The sequence below is a fragment of the Vicugna pacos genome, chromosome 20, assembly GCF_048564905.1.
Source record: "Vicugna pacos chromosome 20, VicPac4, whole genome shotgun sequence".
NCBI classification, from domain to species: domain Eukaryota; kingdom Metazoa; phylum Chordata; class Mammalia; order Artiodactyla; family Camelidae; genus Vicugna; species Vicugna pacos.
Window position 1 is genome coordinate 13,390,813 of NC_133006.1, and position 25,111 is coordinate 13,415,923.

The following is a 25,111-nucleotide window of genomic DNA, read 5'->3' on the forward strand; positions in this document are numbered from 1 at the left end:
AACAAACGCCAAACCTGAAATTCACCCTGTAAGTATAAAGCATCTAAATGTTCAAAGCAGAACCAGTTTCCTATAAAGACTTCTTATGAAAAGAGGTGGCTTTAGGGGAAAGGAAACAAGCATGCAAGTATGAGTGTGGCCTTCTAAAATCAAATCCTAGGAGCAAGAAGTACTTTAGCAACTAAAACAAAGACCACGGAGGTTTCATCCACTCCTTATTGCCCCCTTAGAAAGAAAATGGACATAACGTTCAAGAAACTTCCAGAAACTACCACTCAACTAGGTAATTTGTTCTTCACCCTATAAACAGTAATACACTTCCTAAGTCAAATGTTTGTATGAGTATTTGAGACTTTCTTAAATTTAAAAAGAAAAACCAACTTTTCCAAATCCCATTGTTTACTACTTTCCATAAGTGATAAAAATGCAGGCTCTCACCGAGGGAGCTAGCACTCATTAGTCAACTAATTGTAGTATTCTTGGCTTCATCTAGGAACTAGTTTTGCAATATGTCCTCAAGTCATATATTTTCTGAGATACACATAGAAACTGTCATTGAAGGACAATTCCAGCCAAGCCTGAGAGGCTGTCAGAAATAGTCAGGAAAGTAAAGACTGTAAGCAGGGATTGTATCCTACATTGACAAAGTGCCATGCTCCATACACTGTAGGTGCTTAAAAATGCTTGTAAATTAAAAGCAACAAGCTTAATGTCAAGAGTGAGGAAGCACACCAAGAAAACTTAAGGACCAAAGACATTTTAAATATGTTTGTTTGGCAGGGGGTTGGGGGGTGGGTACAGCTCAATGGTAGAGTGTGTGCTTAACATACACGAGGTCCTGGGTTCAATCCCCAGTATTTCCATCAAAAAAATAAACAAATAAACCTAATTACTTCCCTCCTCAAAAAATGAATAAATAAATACTTCTGTTTAAAAATACAAAGGAGAAAAAGGAAAAGACGGTTAAAAAAATATAAGCCACTCCTAACTCAATACAAGTTTCACCAATGTTCTATTTTTATTCCAAAGCACTTCCAAAAGTTGTGGTCATCAGAGAACCTGTAATGCCAAAGTAGTGATGGACTCCTTTCTCGATCTAAAACTGTCTTCCAGTTTCTTGAGAGCTTCTATTCCTACCACTGAAAAGAAAAAATGTAACATTTAAGGAATAGGTGTTTTTTATTTTTTAATGCTATTGAAAATAGAAAATTTAAATAGCTGGGGGAAAAATACAAAGGTAGCAGCATGTTGACCGAGACTTAAAACTGTAAGAGAAGTGTAGAAGTGTGACAGTCAAAGAGGAAGCTGGAAAGAGCCTGTAAGAAAGCAGGTCAGCTACACAGGCAGGTTAAAGGGTTTCCTGCCACTGAAGAACTGACCCATTTTTTCTTTTATTCAAAGAGTGGTATCTCTTATCAGTGTCCTTTTTTTCTCCATTTCGGCTTGATATTACTCTTTCCTTTCATGTAATGTTAATGTTGTGATATAAAAATCTATTATTAGTGATAAATCAATTTTTCTTCCTTTCTCCACCAGCTCCCCCCTACCCCCAATCTAAGTCTCGAAGACAAGTCTGGACCAATTTCTCCATCCTGCCTCTGGCAGCAGACTGTAGCATTTCAGATCCTCCACCAAGTCCCGGCTGCTTCAAAGGAAAAATCCTACTTTCTTCAGTTAAGATCATAAGAAATATAGGGGGAGGGGGTCAGCTCTGTTTGGACATAATTACACTTCATCAAAAGAAGCTTTCTTCATCTTCCATGCGTGAAAAGTCTGCAAGCAGTTAAGTCTGTCTCTTTTTTTTAAATATAAAAATTGCTATTTGGGAAACCAGCCAAAACTCAGAAAGCCAATATAGTAAAACAGTGCACACCCTTTGTTTCTCTTTGAAGTTTCTTAAATAAATATGTTGAGGGTTTACAAAGTACACTATCACTTTGCCATAGTTTCTACTCAAATTGATCAGAGAAAAGTTATGCAGCATCTATATAATACAAAAGCAAGATAAATGAAAACACTAGCTTGCATCTATAAAGTAAAATAAAGTATAGCGCCTGGTCTTTTAAATACCAAAATTCATTACTCTAGATCAAAACAAAGTAATACTACATAAGGAGAAAATGTAATTCAGAGCATACAGGTAAATCATCATGTTCAAATTTTTCTTGATTCTTACTAGAAGAAAGAGAAACTTTCATTGTACTGTGGGCCTGCACCAGTAACTGAGAAAGAAAAAAAAAAAAAAGAATGAACACACGTACACACTTCACACCTAATCAGTCAACAGTGAGATAGGATGTGTTTTTTTTTTCTTTTAATGAACGTGAACTAAACCTGATGCAGAGATAACCCCTAAAGTTTTGATTCTACCAGAGGCTCTGAGCCTCATTTTATTTCAAACCTTTCAGTGACAGTATCTCATTAGCATGCATCATTTTTTTAAGTTAAAAGTACAACTTCTTGGCCCTATTCCTAGAAAGTAAACTAAAACTACTCATCAGAAACAGGCTTGCTTAAATTTCCCTTATCAACTTTTTACAATGGTAATAATTTGACATCTGATCCAAACTAAAGTGCAGTTATTGGACATGGTTTAAAAATTGATGTCTCTCATTTCCTAATTCAAACCTGGGTTGAAGTAATTCCATAGGTCTTTATAATTTATTTCACCCACGTTCCAAAGGGGTCTATTTTCTATCTTCTTATCGAAATACTTAAAAATGGAAATATTAGATTCAATAAATAAATAAATGAACATAATACTTCTAATGACTGACTATTAAAAGTCTCTCTACAGAATAAGTAAATAAAAGCCAAAATACTGGTTTCCTTAGAGGCTTTTTAAAAAAACATTAACCCCTTTTATGAAACAGCTATGAAAACCCTAAAAGGGGTTATTTTCTGTTTTATGATCTTTTGAAGGATTCCTAATATTTGAGTGGGGTGGAAACTCTTAACTAACGTGGAAATATTTAGAGTCCTGATCATTCATCTGTCTAGGCAACTCTATGTAGTCATTCTAACATAAGTAACATATTATTCACTTATTCAAATGAAAGGCCTCTGTAAAAAAAAAACATAATTTTTAAATAGGTTCTTATAGGAGTAAATTAAATCATATAGAGGTAACATGTGTGATGAGTGAAGAGCATTATGCTAGCTGCCCTTGCTACAACTTACAGCAAAACTGATATTACCAGGAAATTGATCCAGTGCTGTTCCTTTTTTCTTTCCCTTTTGCCACTGAATCTGCTCAGTTACTTGGCTCCCCAAAACTCATAACTGGAACCTCCAACTGTTCTTCCCTCCACCTTATATGCTCATACACAGTGGAACTCGTTCTTCTGAAAACATTGTTTGAATTTTCGATATCATAAAAGAAAATGAAAAAGGCCTGAGCACTCACTAAAACACTCAACTTCATCTGGATGGATTTAAATAAAACCTTCAGTAACTCCATTCAGTAGAAGGTGCTGATTTGTACACAGACTAGCCTACATTTCATCCGAGGATCCTAATGTGTTTAGTCCATTATCAGTATTAAAAAATCAGAGACCTACCTCGTCCACTCCGGCCCACAAATCTCAGATCGTTGAACCTTGCTACTTGGTTTTTCATAACAGCAGAGGCATTTCGGAGCTCAGCAGAATAATTTTCATCGTTACCCGCCATGACAGTAACCACAGTCCCATCTGGTACCTCTCCGAGGGCTACCACCTACATAAAACAGGAAACACAGCAGCAATAATGGCACCTCAGAAAAGCGTAAAAACTGAGACTACATTCTCACTGTAAATGATGCATCTTATCAGTACTCAGGGCTCTAGGCCCGTCCTGGCAGACAGGAACGAAGCGTCTGCACATGGGTTAGGATGCCACTTCAAACAGACCAATGTTTCAGGGTCCACCCATTTCAAAGGCAGGCAGAAGTTCCCTTCATTTGTTGTTGGATTCTTCACAGCATACATGTACATTTTTTATTAAATCCCCATGTTAAGTTGTCCATAGGAATTACGCCACAGAAGGAAAGCTGATGCGCCCCATCCGCAGACTGCATTGCACATAATAAGGCACCGCCTGTCTGCAGCCTGGAGCGCCCTGAGGTGTGGGCAGCTCTATGGGAGAAGACAGTTAGGGGAAACCTTAGAGCTCCTGACTACAAAGAAGCCTAAATATGGTGAGGTATCCAGAACTACATTTCACCTCCTTACTGTGGGCTGGATACTCAGCTGTCAATCACACTGCAAATAATTACTGAACGCTCGCTCTGCAGTGGACCCAGCAGAATGTGTAAAGCCATCCAGAAGTTTAAAGTCTAGGTACAGAATAGACATATATAACAGTCTGAAAATGATCACTGACAAATGAGTGGTATCGACAGAAAATACACCCTTGCCAAACTTCTGTCTTGTTCCATCTGCCATCTTGGAATGACACACTTGCCTCCTTATCGTCAACAGTCAACCTGCAGCGGATTAACTCAGGAAAGTCAGGATCCAGAACAAACAGCCTCTGAGGCTAATAAACCTTTTCCCTGCTGCAAGGCAAGGGATCACACTTTGAACCAGGGTCGGCTAATTCACAAAGTGGGTGCCTCTGATGAGCAATGTTGGTGCAGTGTCTCTGCTGTCATGTACAAAACGCACTATTCTTAATCCATTACCACGGCCCTGCCCCTTGACATCCTTTCTTTCGACTAACTGCCAGGCTCCTGGAACATTCAGATGATTTCCATCTCTCCCTCATTCGACTTCCAGATGCCCTTGCGGTGACTAAGCAATGGCTCCAGCTACAGTAGCCCACTCCTCTCCAACGACAAGACCCATGTGTGCTTGCCTGTCTGGCAAGTATTACCCTCAGCCTTCTACTCCTAGTGCTGCTCCCTCCTTTGTCAACAATTCCACAAGGCAAACCTAAGCCTTTAATTCATGCTCCCAGTACAATTTGTACATAACTCTCATTAAATCAGATTTCTTATCGTGTGATGAAACAGACACTATCACTATATTCTAGGTGCATTTCTCCCACCCATGAACCCTAGCCCAATGCCCCTCCACTCCACCCTCTGCTCGAGCCAGGGAAACAGCCAAACAAATAATAACAACAACAACAACAAAAACTTGTCAATATTTTCTCTATCTTTCCTTTTCTCTTAGGCTGTTTCTCTGTTCCAGTCCTTCTTTAGTACTTTGTTATTCGAAGTGCTAGAATCCTAAAATGTTCCCTAAAGTATAGAACCCACTTCTGTAGCATGCCACTGTACTCAGATGGTCCTCATTTCAATGTCCACATAGGAATGATCTGTCTACTCCTTTTGATACACTAGCCAGAGCGGTGAGGCTCACTCATAGGAGTCGAGACTATATTAGGTTGGAAGCTACATGAAGGAAGGGCCTTCATCTGTCTTGCTCGCCACCATATGCCCAGCTCCCAAAGCAGTGCCTGGCACATAGTAAGAGATCGATAAATATTTGAAATAAATAAGTGAAAGGGCACCACTTCCACTGCCAGTCGTCAGTGAGAGAACCAGTTAAAGGTTGAGTCAGCAAACCCCGCTAGCAGCAATATGCCCTGGCTCCAAACTCATTTTCTGACACCTTTTTTCGTCTCAGAGGAGAAGGAATCATGCCGAAGATCCTTTACCCAGAATATACGGTTACTCTGTTCAATCTGAGAAGTCTCCCGGGTCCAGGGTAAATCCCTTGAGAACACAACTTCCTTCCTGCGTCCCTCATCTAGTGCCTCGAGGGGCTACTGAACACAGGTAATGCTCTGCCCCTGATGGAGGCCAGACACATTTCAACTTTTTGAATCCACCATGCCAAGAATGTGCACATTTGAAAAATACTGAAATAACTGACTCTGTTTGCCGGTATTCATCTGAATGTTTGACATTTTTTACACTCAGCATATTGTGCTTTTAACACCTGCTGTGTGGCTTTCTATGTCAAAGTAAATATGGAACCAGTAAGCGTATTAATGAAGGCAGAAAAGTTGTACTGTTTAGAAGAGAATTAACGCACCAAAAATCAAGAGGCCCCACTTCTTCCCCACCTCTGTTACACATCTGCTATGATCTCAAGTAACTTCATCTCCCAGAGCCACAGTTTTCCAATATAAATTGGAAATCATTTTTTAAAGTCTGTAATGTAGTAGACACTATATAAGTATTGAGAATAATTGCAACGATGTACTTTTTATAAGATGAGGAGGCTAATTTCTGCTCCAAGTCGGCTGTGTGCTAAACATAGGCTTTTACTTATAAGCATCCTAAAAGGGTCCAACTGAATATGTAATTCTGCACTTTATGGCCTGAGATGATCTGGAGGGTTGCTGAGAGATACAAGAAGACTGCCGATGGGTCACACTCCCGGCTGGCTAAATTTCAGGGGGGAAAAAGTGAAGAAATCTGCCCCAATATAAAGATTTTTAAGAGCTCTGGGACATCATTATTTTACTGCATATTTTTAACATAATGGGTTTTTTTTTTAGCTAGGAGAAAAGGAAAATTGATTCAATATGGGAAAATATGAAAGAAAAGTTCCCTAAGAGTGAAATACATAAATCTATTTTTCTTTGCTTAAGCAGCATAATAATGGGCTATATTAAATATTGGAAGATTTTACATATTACATTTAATAACAAAACACATAGGTAATCACAAGTCTTCTACAAGGCTTACAATTTGGCTTGGGAAAAAAAAGCTAACTAACAAGATATAGTGACAACTTTTCCTGTTACGGCTGAATTCTATTTTAATAGCTAAATATATTGGTTTTTTTCTGCTATTCACTCTACCAAATCAGATTGCCTAATGTTTTTCTGAGGGAGAAAAAGAGGGAGGGGGCTAAAGAGGACTGTATTTGACTTTATATCAATCAGAAGTATAATTATACGTTTGAGTGTTTAAAGAAAAAAAGTAGATCTCTGTAGCTAAAAAGTTTCCCTTGGAGATTCTCAACTGTGTTTATCTAAAAAAAAAAAAAAAAAAACCAAAAGAATCAAGAATTTTTTACACACTTCATCTGTACGGAACCCAAGCAATGAAAAACATTTTCAGGGGTAGAGAGCAGTCAAAAATCGCCTTTTAACTAGTGAGGAGTTAGCACGCATTAAAATTTGTTTCCATATTACCCAATACAAAAAGTTCTGTTCTGCAAAGAATAATTTGTGATGAAACCTTAACAGCTATTTTTCTAGGTGCTTTTAAAATATAAAATTGACAAATTCCAGAAACTTCACGGGGCAGAGGGAAGTAATTTTGTGTCCTGGCATTTCAGACTAGAGAAAGAAGTTCCTTTATTTCATGCACCTCGCTATAACTAGCATTTAAATCACATGATATGTAGCTTGTGCAAAATAAAGTAAACGGATACTTAACTCTAGAAATGCTATTGAAATTTTTTATGAGACTCCCTATGACTAAATCTGTGAATTATTCTGAAAGAGGAGCAATGGAGAATTAACTCAGACTCTTAAAATTGTTTCTGTGGTCTTATTATATTAAATTTAAATTGCCTATGACATTTCCATGGACAGAAGACTAGTCTTAACCAATCAGTTACTCTTAAAGACCAGTATCACTTGGCACATTGTACTTGTAGCAAAATTGAAATGTAATTATTTTTCAAGACAAAACTTGATCAAATCTTTCTTTGGAATAAAAAGAAAGGTAAGGGCATACTTGCAAAAAGGAAGTTTTAGTCCTTTGGTAATTATTTAAAGATAACTTTAAATAAACTATCAACAAGTTTCACAAACATTAGAGTTACTTCTTAGGATCTAACCTAGAATTTAGAAAAACCAGACTGAATTATACAGCAAAGAGTAAATACAATATAAAAATATCATTTCATAATTTTAAAATATATGTCAAAGAGAAATCTGGTGGAAATTATTTCAGTTTAAGCCAGGAATTTATACACCATTTAGCAAGCTGGTTTAGATCATCTGACAATGGATATCCTGGAATTTTGAAAGGATGCAAACAAACAGCAATGTCAATGGAGAGAAAATAATGAAGGCTATCTTCCCATGCCTGTTTTCAAATAAAAGTTTTCTAAAAATTTATTTATTTATTTTCCATCTAAAATTGTTTCCATTGTCTTACCAGTAAGTTTTATACATTCAATCCTAAAATGTTTATCTTTACATAATTTGCATTGCATTTAAAGGCATGACACAAAAATGTGTCTGTCTTCACACAACTTGAAATCTATTCCAGTTTACACAATTTTGCACAGCAATTCATAGTAGGTTTTGTAAGTATAAACAGGTTTAATAACCTGTTTTTCTTTGTTTAGGTATAATTCCATTCAAAACGACACAAACATAAAATGTGATCATTAAATATGTAAGGAAAATACAAATCATTATGTCAAATACTAGCTGCATACTTGTTTATGAAGAGAAAAATGGCCAGTGATGTTGAAAAAATTATTTTCAAATAGAAATTGCTCCATCATTTTGAAACCATGCTTATGACAAATACTGAAAGGTATCATTAAACATACAGAATTAACTATGAGCAATAGATCATATATCTAAAAATGTGTTTTCTTTCCTTAACATTGCCAGAAAAACATATGATTCTGGTAAATATATAGTCCAGTGTTCTCTAACTTAAAACAGTGCAACAGTCTTGCACTACTTTTAGCTTTCAAACATACATCTGGACTTAAAATTTCTGCAGTGTTTCAGCTTGAAGCTATTTAAAGCAACGGAGTTAAGAACCCTGAACACCAGGCTTCAGGGTGGAAATGCTGACAGACCTCTAAGGACAGGGTGCTACTGGATGCAGGGCTAACATGTTCTCTCTCCACTGTTTCTACCTGACCATTAACTAATGAGCTGAATTTGCAAACTGCTTTTTCATCACTGCAATTACCTAGGACAGAAAGGGCCTGGGATCCTCTAATAGTATGCCTTAACTATTTTAAGCTTTCAGTGAGATACATCTGAGACAAATGTTAAAAATATTTATTTCCATTTCCTTGACACCTGGGAGGACTGAACATTTCAAAACTGCAGAACTTTGTTAAAAATATAACGCTAATAAATAACTTTACATATTTTAAAGTATACTAGTTGTTTTTGCACTTTTACATGTGAGAGTATAAATGAATTTGGTATTCTTGTATAATCCCAAAACAAAATCAGGTGAACAGCACTAATATGTGACGTGTCTTAATACACTATATCGCCAGTATCATTTTGAAGCACTGTTTTAAGTTAATATATCAAAACACAGTCTACTGAATTCATTTCTCATTCTCTGCACTGCTGAGCTCAGTGTCACAGACGTAAAATATGGGTTCAATAAATATTATATTGATTTGAATGCCAGACTTCTCAACAATTAAGTTCTGTATGTGTGTTTTGAAATATATGTACCTATCTGATATCTACCCAACAACACGATAATTTACTTTGTGCATAGCTCTAAATATGATAGCCAAAGGGCTGTCACCACTTTTAAAACTGAGACTTCTTCATATTACTTCTTCATTGCAGATGTATTTGATTATGTTGCAAGAGTGTACAAAGTCTACGGCTTGCAGGCTTTTATCTCGAAAGTAAGGTAAAAAGAGGTTGTTTCTACTAACATTCAGGTGAAAACAAACAAACAAACAAACAAAAACTGTTCTCAAAATCTGGATGTTCCAAGTATCTACACATCTTTTTCAGCAGAGACAAAAATTCAATACTGACTAGATCTTAGCTATCACCTGCTATTTGAATTTTGTTAAACACAGGTGTGGGGAAGGGAAAACATGAAAGTCAAGTTTTAGGTTAAATCAATTTATCTTTCAATTAATATGAATTAAAATATTCAATTTAATATGGCTGTGTGTTACCAATGGTTTTGCTGACTGGTTAAAAGTAAAATTACTCTGTAACTAATGGTAAGTAGGATTAATAGCAGAAAAAGCAATTGATTTTCAAAATAATTTTAAAAGGGTGGTAGTGAGAAAAATCTAAAGATATCCAAAATTCCTAAAAACAACTCAAACTAAATCGCATTCTATCTTTATGCCAAAAACATCCTTTCTAGCTCAAAATCAGTTCAGCACCATAAATTTAAGAGAATGGTTCAAGACATTTATACCTTAAACATGTTTAGCAGAACAAACACAACAGAGAACATCAAACATTTAAATGATATCTTTAAAAACGTCGGCACCTATCCTTATATTTTTACATATCCCAACTTGTGGCATTTTATATATAAAATATCTACTTATTTGTATTATTTACTGTTTCCACCTAGGTTTTATGTTTGTGTTTTGAGGGGTTGGGGGTAGGGGTGGAAACAAATTTCCACGCTCACTTAAGGCTAATTAGAAAATTTTGGGCTCTTGGAAGATGAACATTGTAAAAGATATCTCTCAAATGAAAATCCTAATTTCTGCGATTCACATTTATTCTGAGCTTTTCATATTTCAAGGAAGAAAACCCGAACCTACAAAATGGATGGTTATAAAAGGAGAAATAGGACGGTTAAAACACAGACACACACACACACACACACACACACACACACACATTTCTTGAGCCAACTGCAAAATGAAACTTGCCCCAGAAAGCAACATCCCTTTTCCATAACAATTCATTCTGATTTCTGTTCTGATATAAGACATTGGAATATAATCAGCTCTAATTGACCTGGACTCTTCTTTCTTTCCACCCCACCCACACACGGAATATGAATGGGTGCGTGGAGGTGGGGGTGGGGGGGTGATCCACAACTGGGAACTGCCAGTGGCCCGTGGGAGTTTGGCCCCAGGGTCCACAAGGCAGGAACTGGCACAATTTTTCACCCCCTTCAGCAAGGCCTGCCTTACCCTGCTCTCCACAGATCCCAGAGCCCAGGGGACCCAGGACCACCGTCCCGGGCTCAGAGACGAGACCGGGCCGGAAGCGTCTTTCTGGGAGCGCTCTTCTCCCTGGCGGGCTCACCTCCATCCCGGGCGCCCAGTCCCGCCAGGGAGGACGGCCCGGGATCCCATTTCCCCAACAACTCCGAGCGCTCTCGGCCCTGGGGGCTCTGCGAGGGGGCGAGGGCTGCCAGCGGATCCCCCTTGCACTACGGAGACCCATCCGGCTCCTGAGAGAGGGCCCGGACCCTGCACTCTCAACCTGCCGAGCCGCCGCCCGCGACTCCGGCTGCTGACACCCGCCCTCAAACTAACGGGCCCGGGCGGGCGGAGGAGGCCGCGGGGCGCGCGGACGGCGCTCTGCGGCCCCGGGGTCACTCCCTCCGCTCCCAGGTCACGGGCCCGAGCCTCCCACAACCTTGCAGAAGCGGGAGGGACCTTTGGAATCTGAGTCCTTAAAAGTGAGAATAAGACGAATTGCACCATGTCACCTCAGTTTTCAAGGCGGGCGAGCCGAAGACATTTCACAGGTTTCCCTTCTCCCTCTGAGGCGCGGCGACGCGAGGAGCTGGGTCCCTGTGAAGAGGCGGCCCGAGCCCCCGCCCCCTCCTCTGGCCCGCGCCGCCTTGCACGGAGGGTCCGGCGCCCGGGACTCCCGGGCTCCCCCGCCTCGGGGCGCGCGGCGACCCCGGCGGCCCCGCCTTCCTCCCGGTAGCGGGAACGGGCGCCGGTCTACAGGCAGAGAAAACGCCCCCCTCTTGTCTCCTCCTCACACGCTCCCCGAGTCGCTAGGTTTGCCCGGGACCCTCTCGGAGACGGTCAGGCGGCCCTCGCGCCTCAGCCGGCACCCTGAGCCCCGCCCCAGGCGCGAACGCCCGGCGCCGGCACCCCACGAACACCGGCCCCCGAGCCTGGGAGGGGCCGGGGCCGCTAAGGTTCAAGCGGGTCTGAGAAGGGGGCGCCGAGACGGGCGGAGGGCATTCGGCTGGGAGGCCGGGGAGGGGCGGCGCGGCAGCCCGCGGTGCGGGGTCCGCTGGGATGCGGGGGAGGGGGACGCGGGACTCTCGGGAGACAATGCCGGGGATCCTGGCCCCGGGGGAGTGGGGGCGGGGTGGAGCAAGTCCGGGCGGCGGCGCCAAGAGTGGGCTCCGGGGGGCTCCTGGGGGAGGGGAGACGGCTCAGAGGAGTGGGTCAGAATGTTGGCCTGGAGGCTCAAGGGGACAGGGGGTGAGGTGGTGGCCAAGGGCACAGGTGGGAGAGGGTAGGATCTGCGCGGAGTCACTACGCTCGGAGCTCGCTGGGGGATCCGGAGGAAGAGGGCCGGACGGTGGTCCCTCGAGTCAGAACCACCAAAGTAGGAGCCTTGGAGGCCGTCCGGGTCGGGGCCTCAGCTCCCGCAGGCATGGAGATGCCGGCGGGCAGGTCCCCGCGGCGCTCCGCCGGGGGCGGGGGGCGGGGGGCGGCCGCAGCTTCTTACCTTGAAGGCCACGGGCAGGGTCTTGTTGCAGCGCCAGTGCGAGGGCAGCACGGAGCACAGGAAGTTGGGGCTGTCGGTGCGGACGAGTTCGGCCGGGTGGTCAGCGATGATCTCCACCATGGTGCGGTTGTCGTGCGGCGGCCGCAACCGGGGCACAGCGGCCGCTGCTGCCGCCGCCGCCGCCGCCGCCGCTGCCGCCGCCGCCTCCTGCTGCTGTTGCTGCTGCTGCTGCTGCTGTTGCTGCTGCTGCTGCTGCTGCTGCTGCTGTTGCGCAGCCACCACCGGGCTCACGTCGCTCATCTTGCCGGGCTGCAGGCTGCTGGAGGGGGGGCTGAAGCGCCGGCTGGTGCTCGGATCTACGGGAATACGCATCACAACAGCCACAAGTTAGCGAAGTGGCCGGGGGAGGGGGAGGAGGGTGGAAATGAGGGGCGAGGAGGAGGAAATTGGGGGGGTGGAGGCGAGACGGGGGAAAGGGGATGGAGGTGATGGGGCTGAAGAGGTGAGAAATCAAGTTCGATGAAGCCGACTGCCGGGCGGAGTCTGACGCGGGCCAGCAGTGGCGGTGCGGAGTAATCGGGTTGGCGGGTGGGGAGACCCGGGAGGCGCAGATCTTGCCGGAGTCTTTGGAACACCCAGGGTGGCAGCTGCGAACGGGCACCAGGATGTGTTTGGCCCGGGGAGGCGAGAGGCTTCAGTTTGCAGCAGCTTGGAGTGGGGTCCCTTGGGGCACCGCGTCCTGGGTGCGCTGGCGCCCCCTCCCAGTTCGAGTCCGGCGGTGGAGCGGAGTGGGTTCAGCAGTCCAGCCCCGAGGCCAGCATCGCCGCGCGCTGCCCGCCACCGCCACGCCGCCCCGCGCGCAGCTACCCAGCTGCAGGCGTTCGCGCCGCCGCCCGCCCGCCCGCGCCGCCGCTGCCTCCTCCGCGGCGGCCGCCGCTCCCCCCGCGCCGGCTGCACACTCAGATTCCTCCCGCGGCGGCTGCCAGCCCGGCTCCCCGGCTCCGCTCCTTCCTTTCCCTTCTCTTCTCGCCCTCTCACCGCCACCTCCTTGCATCCACTCCCTCCTGCTCTTTGCAAAATCTCCCCTGACCCTCGCGCTTCGAGGTGTCAGGAGGTAAGTCGCGGGCAGCGGATCTCGGGGCAACGGATCTCGAGCCTGCGAATCGCAGCCGCTGCCGCCGCCCGCCGGCCGCGGGAAGGAGCCCCCGGGACGCCGCGCTCAGCTTCCGAAGCCCAGAGAGGCGGCCCCGGTCTAGGGGGATCTCGCCTGGTCGCGTCCTCTTGCTTCTCGCCTCCTCCCCCCAGGACAAGGAACCCCCTCTTGGTCGGAGGAGGTTGAAGCTGAGACGCCAGAGAGCCGCCGGCTGATCTGACTGTCGTTATTTTTCGTTGTAACTTCAGGAGAGGAGGAAGGAAAATTCTTGAGCGTCTGTGCTGACTTCTCAGCACTCTTCACCCTTCCCCCACCCAACCCCCCACCTCTGCCGGAGCTGCTCCCGAGGAGAAAGATTTTGCAGGGTTTGGGTGTTTTTTTGTGTTAAGTGACACCAAAAAATGAGGATGGAGCGGACACTTGTCAAAATAGTTTTTAGAAACTCAAGAGAGCGGCTGGACACTTCTTTCTTCTGTATTCAAACTTGCCATTCCTAGAGAACAAGGATGAGTTTTTTTTAAGGACTAGAAAACTGTCAGCTTGATGATTAAAATAAGTTGCAAAAACTCTCGCTGAGGGAAAACCCCAGAAGTTTTCCATGAATTTCAGCCTTTTATTAAACCTATTCTGCATCTAAAACTAGGTCTAATGTCTTAACTTTCTCCCCCACCACTCCCGGGGAGAAATATAAAAATACAAAATAAAATATTCAAAATGCTTCTATGGCTATTTATTTATGTATTTATTTCCCAATGTGGGTTAAAAAAGCGACTTTGGATCCCCCCAAAAGTTGTGGTTGAGAGGATGAAGGAGCGCGGACAAAAAAACGGCAGTTTTACCTAAAATGTGGTTTTTGGAGGCTGGGATTTCTAATGATTAGGTTTTTGTGGTTTATATAGACACGACTCTGGCTAAGGCGATCATTACGCTGATGAGAGTCAGAAGCACGTGGGTGTCTCCGACCAGCCTCAAACTCTGAGCCTTCAAAACAAATAAAACAATGTGCGGCGCCCGCAGAAGCCGGGAAATCCGCTTGAGGCTATTGCGCCCCTGAGAAGGGGGCACAGGGCCGTTTCCCCTCCTCGTCGTGTACCGCTACGTTCCTTGCTGTCAATCTCCTTTAAACCTCGCAAAGCTTGAAAACGTGTTTGCAGAAAGAATCATCATTTGCCATAGTCTCAAAGATTCCTAACAGGGTCGCTGACACTACACAGTAGTAAGTGATTTTACAAAAGTGAAAATGTATAATGCCTCCTCTTCGGAGTTCTCAGGAAGAAAGATAGTTGAGTCATCATTCACCTCCCTCCTCCCATCTTACTTAAATCAATTCACGGACCCATTAATTGGTGTTTTTATTGCTCTGCTCAAATGCCTCTCTCACTCTGGTAGCGACCTGCCACGACCCTCCCCCCCGGTTTTTAAAGCGTTGCTTCCACTCGCCGAGCCGGCGCTTGGGGGTCTGCACCTTTGAAGGGACCTGGAAGAGCTTCGAGAGCGTGGGAAGTGCGGAAGAGGGGACCTGGTGCCTGTCACGGACTCTGGAACCCATTTCAAGCTCAGGGTGAACTTGGAGGGCGGTAGTTGCATGACCTGGGAACAGGGAATGCCCTCCAAAGAGATGCGCCGGCGACTTCCAATCGTGGGAGCGGAGGCGGGGGGCGGGGGTGGCTAGCGGAGCGCCCTCGCGGGGGTAAGGATGGGGTTCAGGGGACATTGCTCTGTCCTTCCTCTTTGGGGCTTAATTTTTACCTTCCCTTTCCCCATTCACAACTCCACGCCTCCCTCGTCTTGCTTTTCCTTTCCCACTTTTCTCTCCACGTTCCCGCCTCTCCTCAAAACCTCTACAGACGCCAGCCTCCACGCTGCGCCCCTCTCGCCTCCTCGGCCTTCCCACGGCCGCCTGCCACCGTCGGTGACGCATTCTTCATCACCCTCTATGACACCCCCTCCCCAACCTACTCCTCGCCCCCAGCCTACTGGCCTCCGAACCCTGGCGCCCCCGGAATGCGAGAACCCACTTAACCCCACCGACTTGATGCGCAGCGAGGAACGGAGCTGTCTCCTGCGCCTGCGATTTTTAATTATCTTTTCGGTCACAGGGGAGAGCTCTAACCCCGGGCACCGCCGCGCAGCCGGCGCGCACCAGGGTTGGGTCTTCCCCAGCCGCACGCGGCAGACCAGCGAAGGGAAGCCAGGCTTACCTTTCATAGAGCGAGAGAGAAAACTGCATCATTAATTTCCTACCTTTCACATTCCCCTCCCACTTACTCATATGCGCTGGAACACACATTCTTCACACATTCCCACACTTACACATATAAATGCACATATACAACTTACACACACACATACGGCTTTTTTTTTTTTTTTTGGTCTTTTAGCGGGGCAGCGCTTTATTTCAGGCACATTGTACCTCAGTCTATCAAAGATCTCTGACTTGTTTTGTTGAGTTTTTCCATGTGTAGGGGCTGCGAAGGAGGAGAGAAGTTACTGGAAGCTGGTTGTTTCTGTGGTCAAAGAGAGAAAAATTCCGTAACTACCATGGTAGGTGTTACGCCGCCTTCTCTGGGATTGTGCTTCTCCCGGGAAATCCATAGAACCGAGAACTCCAGAAAATGTGGAGACGCTAAGTAACAGTCAGTATTTCAAATATGGGCGACCAGACGGGCTTTTCTGAATAAGAAATTCTAGGGCAGTTGAATTTAAGTAATTTTCTTGGGGACTTTTCCTCTTTCTTTCTCCATCTCTGTTTTGTCCATTCTTTGCTTTACTTGGTAGATAGCAGAATATGCAGGCCTCAATGTTTGGATACTTTGGGGATTTTAAGGGCCATTTTAATCAATGGCGAATTATTTATTTTAATTAATCATATCCGGTAATTCAGCTTTATAGCCTTCCTTGGACATCCTCCCGCCATTTCACATTTCAGTGGAGCTAATATAAGCAGCTCTTGGAAGTTACTAGTCTTGGATCCCTTAAAATATCCTACAGTTATTTATAATGTGGAAATGAAATTTTCCACTGAATACCCTAACAACGTTTCAGGTATCTGGCACAGCCGATTTTCAGTCTCCTTTCAAAAATATCCTCTTGCTGAACATTCACACTTTCAACTGGAACTGGCTGAGCCTGGAACTGATGATGTCTTGGCTCAGAGTATTATACTTAAAGAAGAAAACATTTTTACAGACCCTTAAACCGAACCTCTCCTGGTAATAGTAGGCACAGAGGAAAACTGTGAAATTTTACATATGTGTGTTTTGTGCTATAGTTTGCAAGATCTCACTCTTGGGCTTAGATTTTTTTCTACCCCAAAATGTGCAGAACAATTCATCCACTAGGTTCCTCTTCAGAAGTATGCCTGTTTTCTGTTGTATATTATGGCAGAAAAAAAAGAACATACCTTTTTCTGAAAATGTGGCTACTCTGGAAAATACAGGCATAATTTTCCCCTCCATCTCTTTTAACGTTTAATATAGCTGTTTAGTAACAACACCTGGAAAGTCTGACTTTCCAGACAAAGAAAATGAGATGTGAAATGAGATGTTTATCTAGTCAGAGAATTGAACTCCCCAAACTGGGACCAGAACCATGCTTCTTTCATTCAGGTTTCATCTTCTAACTATGAAATTATTTCATTTTTTTTTTCTTGATGGGAAGTGAAAAAGTCACTATGAAATCTTACAATAGTTTTCAATGGAACAGCTAATAAAGTGGGACAACCTTTCAGACGTGCATTGGAAAATCATGGACATACTGATGATCCCTCAAGTCTCACACGGTTGTCTGGGTAAACTTTATACACAGAACCACCTTTAGAGCATTTTCCTTCGGACTGTGATTGAGTGAAAGTCCCCCAGCCCTTGTAGAAGTAGCACTACCACCAGATCAGAAGTTGTCATACTAGAGCCCATAGGCCAGATCTGGCCTGGCGCCTGTTTTTGTATAACCCACAAGTTAAGAATTTTTTTTTTTTTTGCATTTTCAAATAGTTGGGAAAAATTAAGAGATGAATAATATTCATGACATGCAAATCGGATATAAATCCAAATTTCAGTGTCCACAACATTTTATGGGAACACAGCTCTATTCATTGGATTAGGTATTGTCTGTAGCTTCCCTGGTGTAAAACAGCAGAATGTGTAGTTGTGAAAAAGATTGGATGACCTGAAAAGCCTAAAATAGTTAATACCCAGGTTTTTACACAAAATTTGGCCAATCCCTGCCCTGAAGAGCAAAGGCTGGGATGCAGGATCCTGGCAGAATGGGACAACATTGTCCTTCCTAGTGGGAGCACATTAACTGCATAGATGAGAAAAGAGTAAAGAAACTTTCATGCAGTCTGAACAGGAGAGAAATAGGTAAGGCTGAAACAGGTTTATTCCATCTGTTTTACAGATGATTACATAAGAAACATAAATGAGCTTCCCAAGAATCTTTGGGTATTCAGTATTTTCACAAGTCCCATTTATGCTTTTAAGATGGTTAGCTTAATAACTCAAGAGATCCAAAAGCTTTCTGACATATTTTTATTTTAATTTTTATATGGTTAAATACTGTATGATTTATTTTGAGCTCACTAAATTTTTCCCTTTGCCAGTGGACCTATAATAATTTGCATGGCTGTAACAAGAGATGAAGTGTTTGTAGTGGAGGGCTTAGCATCATAAACCCTTCCTTGTTGTTCTAGTTAACATTCCCATGGGCCATGTTCAGGCATTTATAAGAGAGTGCAGCATTGTCATAAAAAGGCTGACGCTCGCCATGTGATCTTTCAGAACCACATTTGTATCTTGTACTAATTGTACTTGTAAACACACCTTTCTAATTGTACTTCAGGAATGGCGTTGACTAAAGTGGTACATGTTGTGTTTGACTAAAATATCAGCTTACTAAATGACACCCTATTGACCTGAGGCAACCAATGTGATTTCTAAAAAGAGTTTAATTTCTTACCCAAGAGTCAGAGGAATAAAACTCATTTTCCCAAATCAGCCCTTTAGTATTTTGGTGTTGGCAGTTGTCCTATGTCGGTGGCAGTGATCTCTGGGAAGTAGTGGAATATTATATGTAAAAGTTTACAGAGGTCTATGATAAAACATCTAAGAACACCCTAAAAGGAAATGTTTCCCATAGCAATTTAACCATTCTTTATTGATGTGCTTGCATATTATGTTCAAGGCACAAAGGAAGGTTGCTCTCCAATTCTAATCCACACTGCCTAGAATTCTAAAGTTCCACTTTAGACATTGGAATGGTGGCCTGAACCGCTTGTCCCCTCTCTACACCCTGCCATCAGGGTGAGAAATGTAAATTATAATAGACTCAGTCCCTACAACAAAGTACAAAATCAGCATTTGTGCAGTGTGAGAAATTTGAATTACCAACTAGAGACGTAGGAAACACAGAAGAAAAAAACAGTGCAACTTGGTTCTATTAGCTGCAGTCTTGGAAAATGCCAGTTCTAGGTCACCATCCTAAGTGGTTTGTTCCTCTTATTTCATACTCAGAAACTCTTCCTCCAGAGTTTTCCTCCAGCATTTCCTGAACTAGACTTTTCTCAGAGAAAGCACTTTCATTTTCCCATCTCACCATGATCAAGTTCTATAAACAATGATTCTTCTATCTTCTATGACTTCAAATGATTCTCCTGAATTATTACTATTCCACTGAATTATCTTTTTGTTGAGCGGGATCTGTTCATTGCATTCCTACAAGTCACTATTTTTCTTCCCTAGTACTGCCAGTTAGCAACTTCTTGCCTCTCAGGTCCAAATTCATCTTTTTACCTTCTTTGTGAAAAATGGAATTGGGCCCTTTAAATATTTCTCCTTACCAGCTGGCATTGATGGTTTGTCAGTAGGGGGCATTGGAGAAAGTTACAGAGGAAAAGGGCTTTGGTTCCCTAGTGTTCAATACAGCAGGTTGCTACAACCCAGCAAGTGTAGCTTCTCCAGCAGGTTGCTACAACCCAGCAAGTGTAGCTTCTCCAGCTCCTGGCTCCTACAGTGCACACACTTACAGCTTCCACTGGACCCAGCTGCTGCAGCAAGGTTGGTTTCTCCAGTGCCAGGCTCCTGCTGTGCACAGCCAGCTGCCGCCACCACCCAGGATTTTCCCCCAGCACCCTCCACCTTTGACTGTGTTGTAGCAGTGTGCCTCTGGTAAGTAAGACATCTATTTGTAAACAGCTTTCCTGAGCACCCTAGAGGGAAGATTTCCAGCAAATTCCACCAATGTAACTTGTCTGCCATCCAGGGAGTCAAGGCTATGCTCCCCCAGTAAGATTTGTATCTCAGCCAAAGGGGAGGAAAGGGGAGGCTCTGTTTCAGTCCTGAGGGCAGTGGATGCTCTTATTCCTATAGTCTCTGGAGTTCTCTTCTTCCTAGCCAATTCTTTGTTAACGCCAATCCATTTTTATAGTCAACAATTCTTTATATTAAACTTTTCTTGTTAAAAATTACTGTGTGGTCTCTCTTTCTTCATTGTTCTCAGAGTGATATATAAGAATTAAAAAAATTTCTGGACCCCATGATGTACTTGTTCATAGTGTTTTCCATTTGAGGTCATTCCATTTGGGTCATTATCAGGTGAGCATTTCCAACATTACATCACATCTATTAAATGATTTGTCTCTACCTGAGAGGTATAAGTGGATACTTAGAAGACAGATTCTTGAGAAGTTAGGGAGAGAGTGGAGGTAAAATTGGTCAATATTCCCTCACGCCCAGAGTCCTTTTGACATCTCCCATGAAATCCCGTAGTCCACACTTCAATTAAAATACACACAAAGGAGGTGCCAAGAAGGCGGAGTGGAAAGACTCATAGCTCGCTCTCTCCCACAAATACACCAAGAACTACATCTACAACCCCAATGAATCGCACAAAACACCTACTGAACTCTGGCAGAGTATCTCTCACTTCGAAATACAGGAGGATTCTCAAAAAATCCGGTAAGAGAAAAAAAGAAAAAAATCAGTGTGAGACTGGCCCTGCAGGGAGGTAGGGGCAAATGAAGGAAGGCACCCTCATGCTGGGATGTCCCCTCTCCAGCTGGGAGGTCAGCAAGGACAGAAGCGGAGCTTCTGAGGCCTGGAGGAGAAAAGGGTAGCCACTTGGCAGACAAAACTGGCACAGAGGGTCCCTGCTATCCCCAGTCCTAGACACGAGCCAGCAGGGACATGCCAGGACTGGCTGCTGGAGATTGGTGGGGAGCCAGGGAGAGGGCTGGGGCCCACTGCACAGAGGCAGCCTGGAGGGTGGTGTGAGTTCTGGCTGGGGGTGTGTGCGGAACAGAACAACCTGGGACCCCCATAAAAAAGCACCACTGCTGGTGTGTGTGGTGGGGAGGGGCATAGCACAGCACGCCATTGCTGCTTTGTCCGTTTGGCTCCATTGGCATGTTCTCGCGAGAAAGGAGGTGGGGCTTGGTCATAGCCAACACTGCTGCGCAGAGGCGGGGCTGAAAGCTGAATCCATACCCAGGAGCCCTGCAACTTCTTAGGTGGGACTGAGATCTGTTTACAGACCCAGGCAGAGAGGGCAGATTTGCTCTCTCTGGATCCTTTGTGGACTAGTACCTCTGGGAGAGTAGGCAATGAGCACATTTCTGGCTCATGGCTGGGGTTAGTACCAGTATTTACAACAGGCCGGTGTACAGTACTCTATGCAGAGGTGTGCCGACACTCTGGCACACCAGGGATTCAGGTATGTGACCACATGCTCACTATGGTGGGCTCTAGTGCCTGACTTTGGTGGATCTGTGCTGTTGGTTCCTCGGGCCCAGAACCTGGGGGACATCAGAGTGAGTGGCCAATATTCCTGCAGCTAAGGTAGGGACAAAGGCAGTGTCAACAAAGAGTACTATCTAAGCCCATATACCAAGTGACAGACAACACCACAGAGGGCACTTCCCAGTGGACATCTCCTGCAGAGTTATACTCAGCAACTCTCCTTCCTAGCTGAAGTGCTTCAACCCTGCTTGCCACACACCACAGCTCAGAAACGGGTCTAGAAGCCTCTATTCCAGCAACAGGGGAGCAGACCTGGCCCCCATCATGGTTGTGATAGCCACGGAACAAAAAAGGAGGCTCTGCTCAACAACGACAATCAGGGTAGACTGTGATCACCACCACACCAACCATACCCCCAATCAAAGGGATAACAACCAACACACACGGAAAAAAGATGTAGCAACCATCCATACTAACAACAGCCCTCAAAACAAAATTATTAGATGCACACAGTCTACACAGGAATACTCCCACTTTAAATAAAAACAATCAAACAAAAAACACCCCAGCCCTTTAAGACCAAAATAGATAACTGATATTCCTAAATCCATAAAGCCAGAGAAATATAAGTAAAATGAAGAAGCAGAGGGCCCATTCCCAATTAAAAGAATAATAGAAGTCCCCTAAAAGAACAAGCAATAAGATGGACTTTGACATCAAATGAGATAGATCATGACTTCAAAAAAGAAATGATAAAAGCACTGAAGGGAGTAAGAGAGACTATGAATAGAGACAGAGAATACTATAAAAAGGAAATAGAAACTATAAAGAGCAGCTAATTAAAAACAAAACTCAATGGCTGAGATAAGAGCCTAGCTAAAGGTAATCAAAAGCAGATCAGATAATGCAGAGGAACGAATAAGTAATTTAGAATACAGTATAACAGAAATCACCCAATCAGAACAGCAGACAGAAAAGCAAGTAAAAACCAATGAAAGCAATATAAGGGACCTGTGGGATAATATAAAGCATGCCAACCTACACATAATAGGGGTCCCAGAAGAAGAAAGAGAAAAGGAGATTGAAAAGGTATTTGATGAAATCATAACTGAAAACTTTCCAAACCTAAAGAAGGAAACAGATATCTAAGTACGGGACGCACAACGGGTTCCAAATAAGAACCCAAACAGACCTACACCAAGACATATAATTAACACGGCCAAAGTTAAAGATAAAGAAATTATTCAAAAAGTAGCAAGAGAAAAACAAAGAGTTAGTCACAAGGGAACCCCCATAAAGCTTTCAGCTGATTTCTCTGCACAAACACTGTTGGCCAGAAGGAATGGCAAGATACATTCAAACTCCTGAGTAAGAAAAAGCTGCAGCCTAGGATACTCTATCTGGCAAGACTATCTATCCTTTAGAGTAGGAGAGATTAAGAATTTCACAGACAAGCGAAACCTAAAAATATTCAGCAGCACTAAACCTATCCTAAAAGAAAATTTGAAAGGTCTACTCTAAATAGAAAAGGAGCAGAAAGCTATAGAAACAAGAAAACCATGATTGAAAATGCAGTAACTACAATGACTTGCAAGAGAATAAACATGAAGATGTGAGGGAAAAAAAGGACATCAAAATCATAAAAGGTAAGAGAGGGAAGCAAGAAAATATAGATTTTTTCTTTTTTTTTTCTTCATCATTTTTAGGATGTGTTTGAGCCTACATGACTACCAATCTAAAGCGAACAGTATAGTAAGGGGTTAACATACTTGAAAAACAGGATAACCACAGATCAGAAGCATATAATAGAGTCATAAAAATAAAAAAGAAACCAAGCTAATACAAAAGAAAATTATCAAACCAGAAAAATACCATATGATATCACTTATATGTGGAATCTAAAAAAAAAAAAAGCCAAACGAACTTGTCTGCAGAACAGAAACAGACTTATAGACATAGAAAACAAACCTATGGTTACCAGAGGGGAGAGGGTGGGAAGGGATAAATTGGGAGTTCAAGATTTACAGATAGTAATTAATATATAAAAGTACATGAACAGGTTCATACTGTATAGTGTGGAGAACTATATTCAATATCTTGTGGTAACTTATGGTGAAAAAGAATATGAAAACAAATATACGTATGTTCATGTATGACTGAAGCATTATGCTATACATCAGAAATTGACACAACATTGTAAACTGACTGTACTTCAATAAAAATATATATAAATCAAAAAAACATATACACAAAACCACAGGCAAAAATTCCAGAGCTGCTATACGTCTAGCTGATAAAAAGCCAGGATGGGGCAAAGGGTGTAGCTCAATGGTAGAGTGCATGCTTAGCATACACAAGGTCCTGGGTTCAATTCCTCAGTACCTCCATTAAATAAATAAACAAACAAACAAACAAATAAATAGAATGAAATGAAAAGTAAAAAAAAAAAAAAAAAAAGAACAAGAAGAAAGAACCAGGAAGGTGGGTAGATAGATATCATGCAGGATCTGAAAAGCAAATTGCTACCACCCAGGAAAGGCAGGGAGCTGGATTCGATGATGCTATCTTATTGTACTGGAGATCAGAGATTAGGCAATGCTATGGTTCTCCAGAAAATAAATCAGAAAAACATTGAATGAAACAAAATAAACAGACTTAGTACTGCCAATTTTCTCCCAGCTTTTAGTGTGCTGTATGCATCTTGAATCTCCATGAGAAGAAACTAGAATACGCTGTTTCCCAAATTTACTTAATTATTGCTTCTGAGTGAATTTAAAGGTCTTTGAAGTATTTTTAGAAAATACGGAACTAAATCAAAGTGGAAAAAAAATGTGTGGGAACGTTAAAGGGACCATCCCGTCTAGAAGGGAATACTGTAATGCAAGGGGGGGAATAAAGTTGGCGAGGCTGCTTATAGCTAGGTCGCAGATGGCCTTGGTACCGTAATTCCTACCTTTGTACACATTTACAAAAGGGAGAAGTTTCAGGCTGCTTCTAGAAGCCGTGCTCTTGGTCCTTGTTCCACCATTCCAGCCCAATTCACCCTTCTCGGTCTGAACAGGAGAGCTGAATGGAGGCTTCTCTGAGCAAAGCCAGTAGAAGGGTGAGGCAGAAGAGCCTGCAAAGGCAGGGGCCAGTCCTATCTTTATTTAAAGTTTAGATACTTCAATCATCAGGGATCTTTTGCTATTAAATTTGATTTTTAAGACTACTGCATTGAAATGTTATTTTGAATAATGAGTTTCTTAGAACGCCCTTATATTTTGCATTCAAGGCCAGTGCCTCAGTTAATTTCATCCTAATCCTAATCCTAGCTCAGTGGGGATACAGAATTTAACAGAGTGATTTCCTGATCTCCCTGCTTTGTCACCACCTTTCCTTTTTAAAATATATTAGCAAATACAAATACAAATTGTAATAACTCCATATTTTCCCTCAAAAGAATAATACATTTCATAACTTTCAAAAACCTAACTGAGGTCTCAACAGCAGATATAACAGAAGAGTGGCCTTCAATAATATAATAATATGTAAGAGTAACTCCATGTGTGTGTTTATCTCATTGTCATACTCTGGCAACAAAAATACAAATCATCCGCTCTTTATGACACAAGTTGAAAGAGGGAAAGATGTGCCTTCTTTGCTGTTTAACTTTGTTTTAGGAGAACTATCATAAATTTTAAAAAAAATTTTAAATGTATTTAATTGAAGTATAGTCAGTTTATTATGTTGTGTCAATTTCTGGTGAACAGCATAATATTTCAGTCTTACATGTACATATCCTTTCCATATTCTTTTACATTCAGTTTTATTTAAATTAAATATGTTGCAAACATAAAACACTTAGAGTCTGTTATCTTTCATTTCCATA

General features: G+C 43.0%; 1 protein-coding gene across 7 annotated transcripts in view; it reads right to left on the minus strand.

Annotated features, from left to right (window-relative positions):
• The window catches only part of RUNX2 (RUNX family transcription factor 2), a 301,057-nt gene that overhangs the window by 205,753 nt on the left and 70,193 nt on the right, over positions 1–25,111 (minus strand). For 5 of the 7 annotated variants that reach the window (XM_072944886.1, XM_072944881.1, XM_072944888.1 and 2 more), the window contains exons 3-4: positions 12,355–12,710; positions 3,561–3,717 (exon numbers count right to left, since the gene is read on the minus strand). In XM_072944886.1, coding sequence (XP_072800987.1) covers positions 3,561–3,717; positions 12,355–12,710 — 513 coding nt within the window. Of the gene's footprint in view, positions 1–3,560; positions 3,718–12,354; positions 12,946–25,111 lie in introns of those variants that run through there. The other 2 variants (XM_072944887.1, XM_072944889.1) reach the window with 1 other exon arrangement.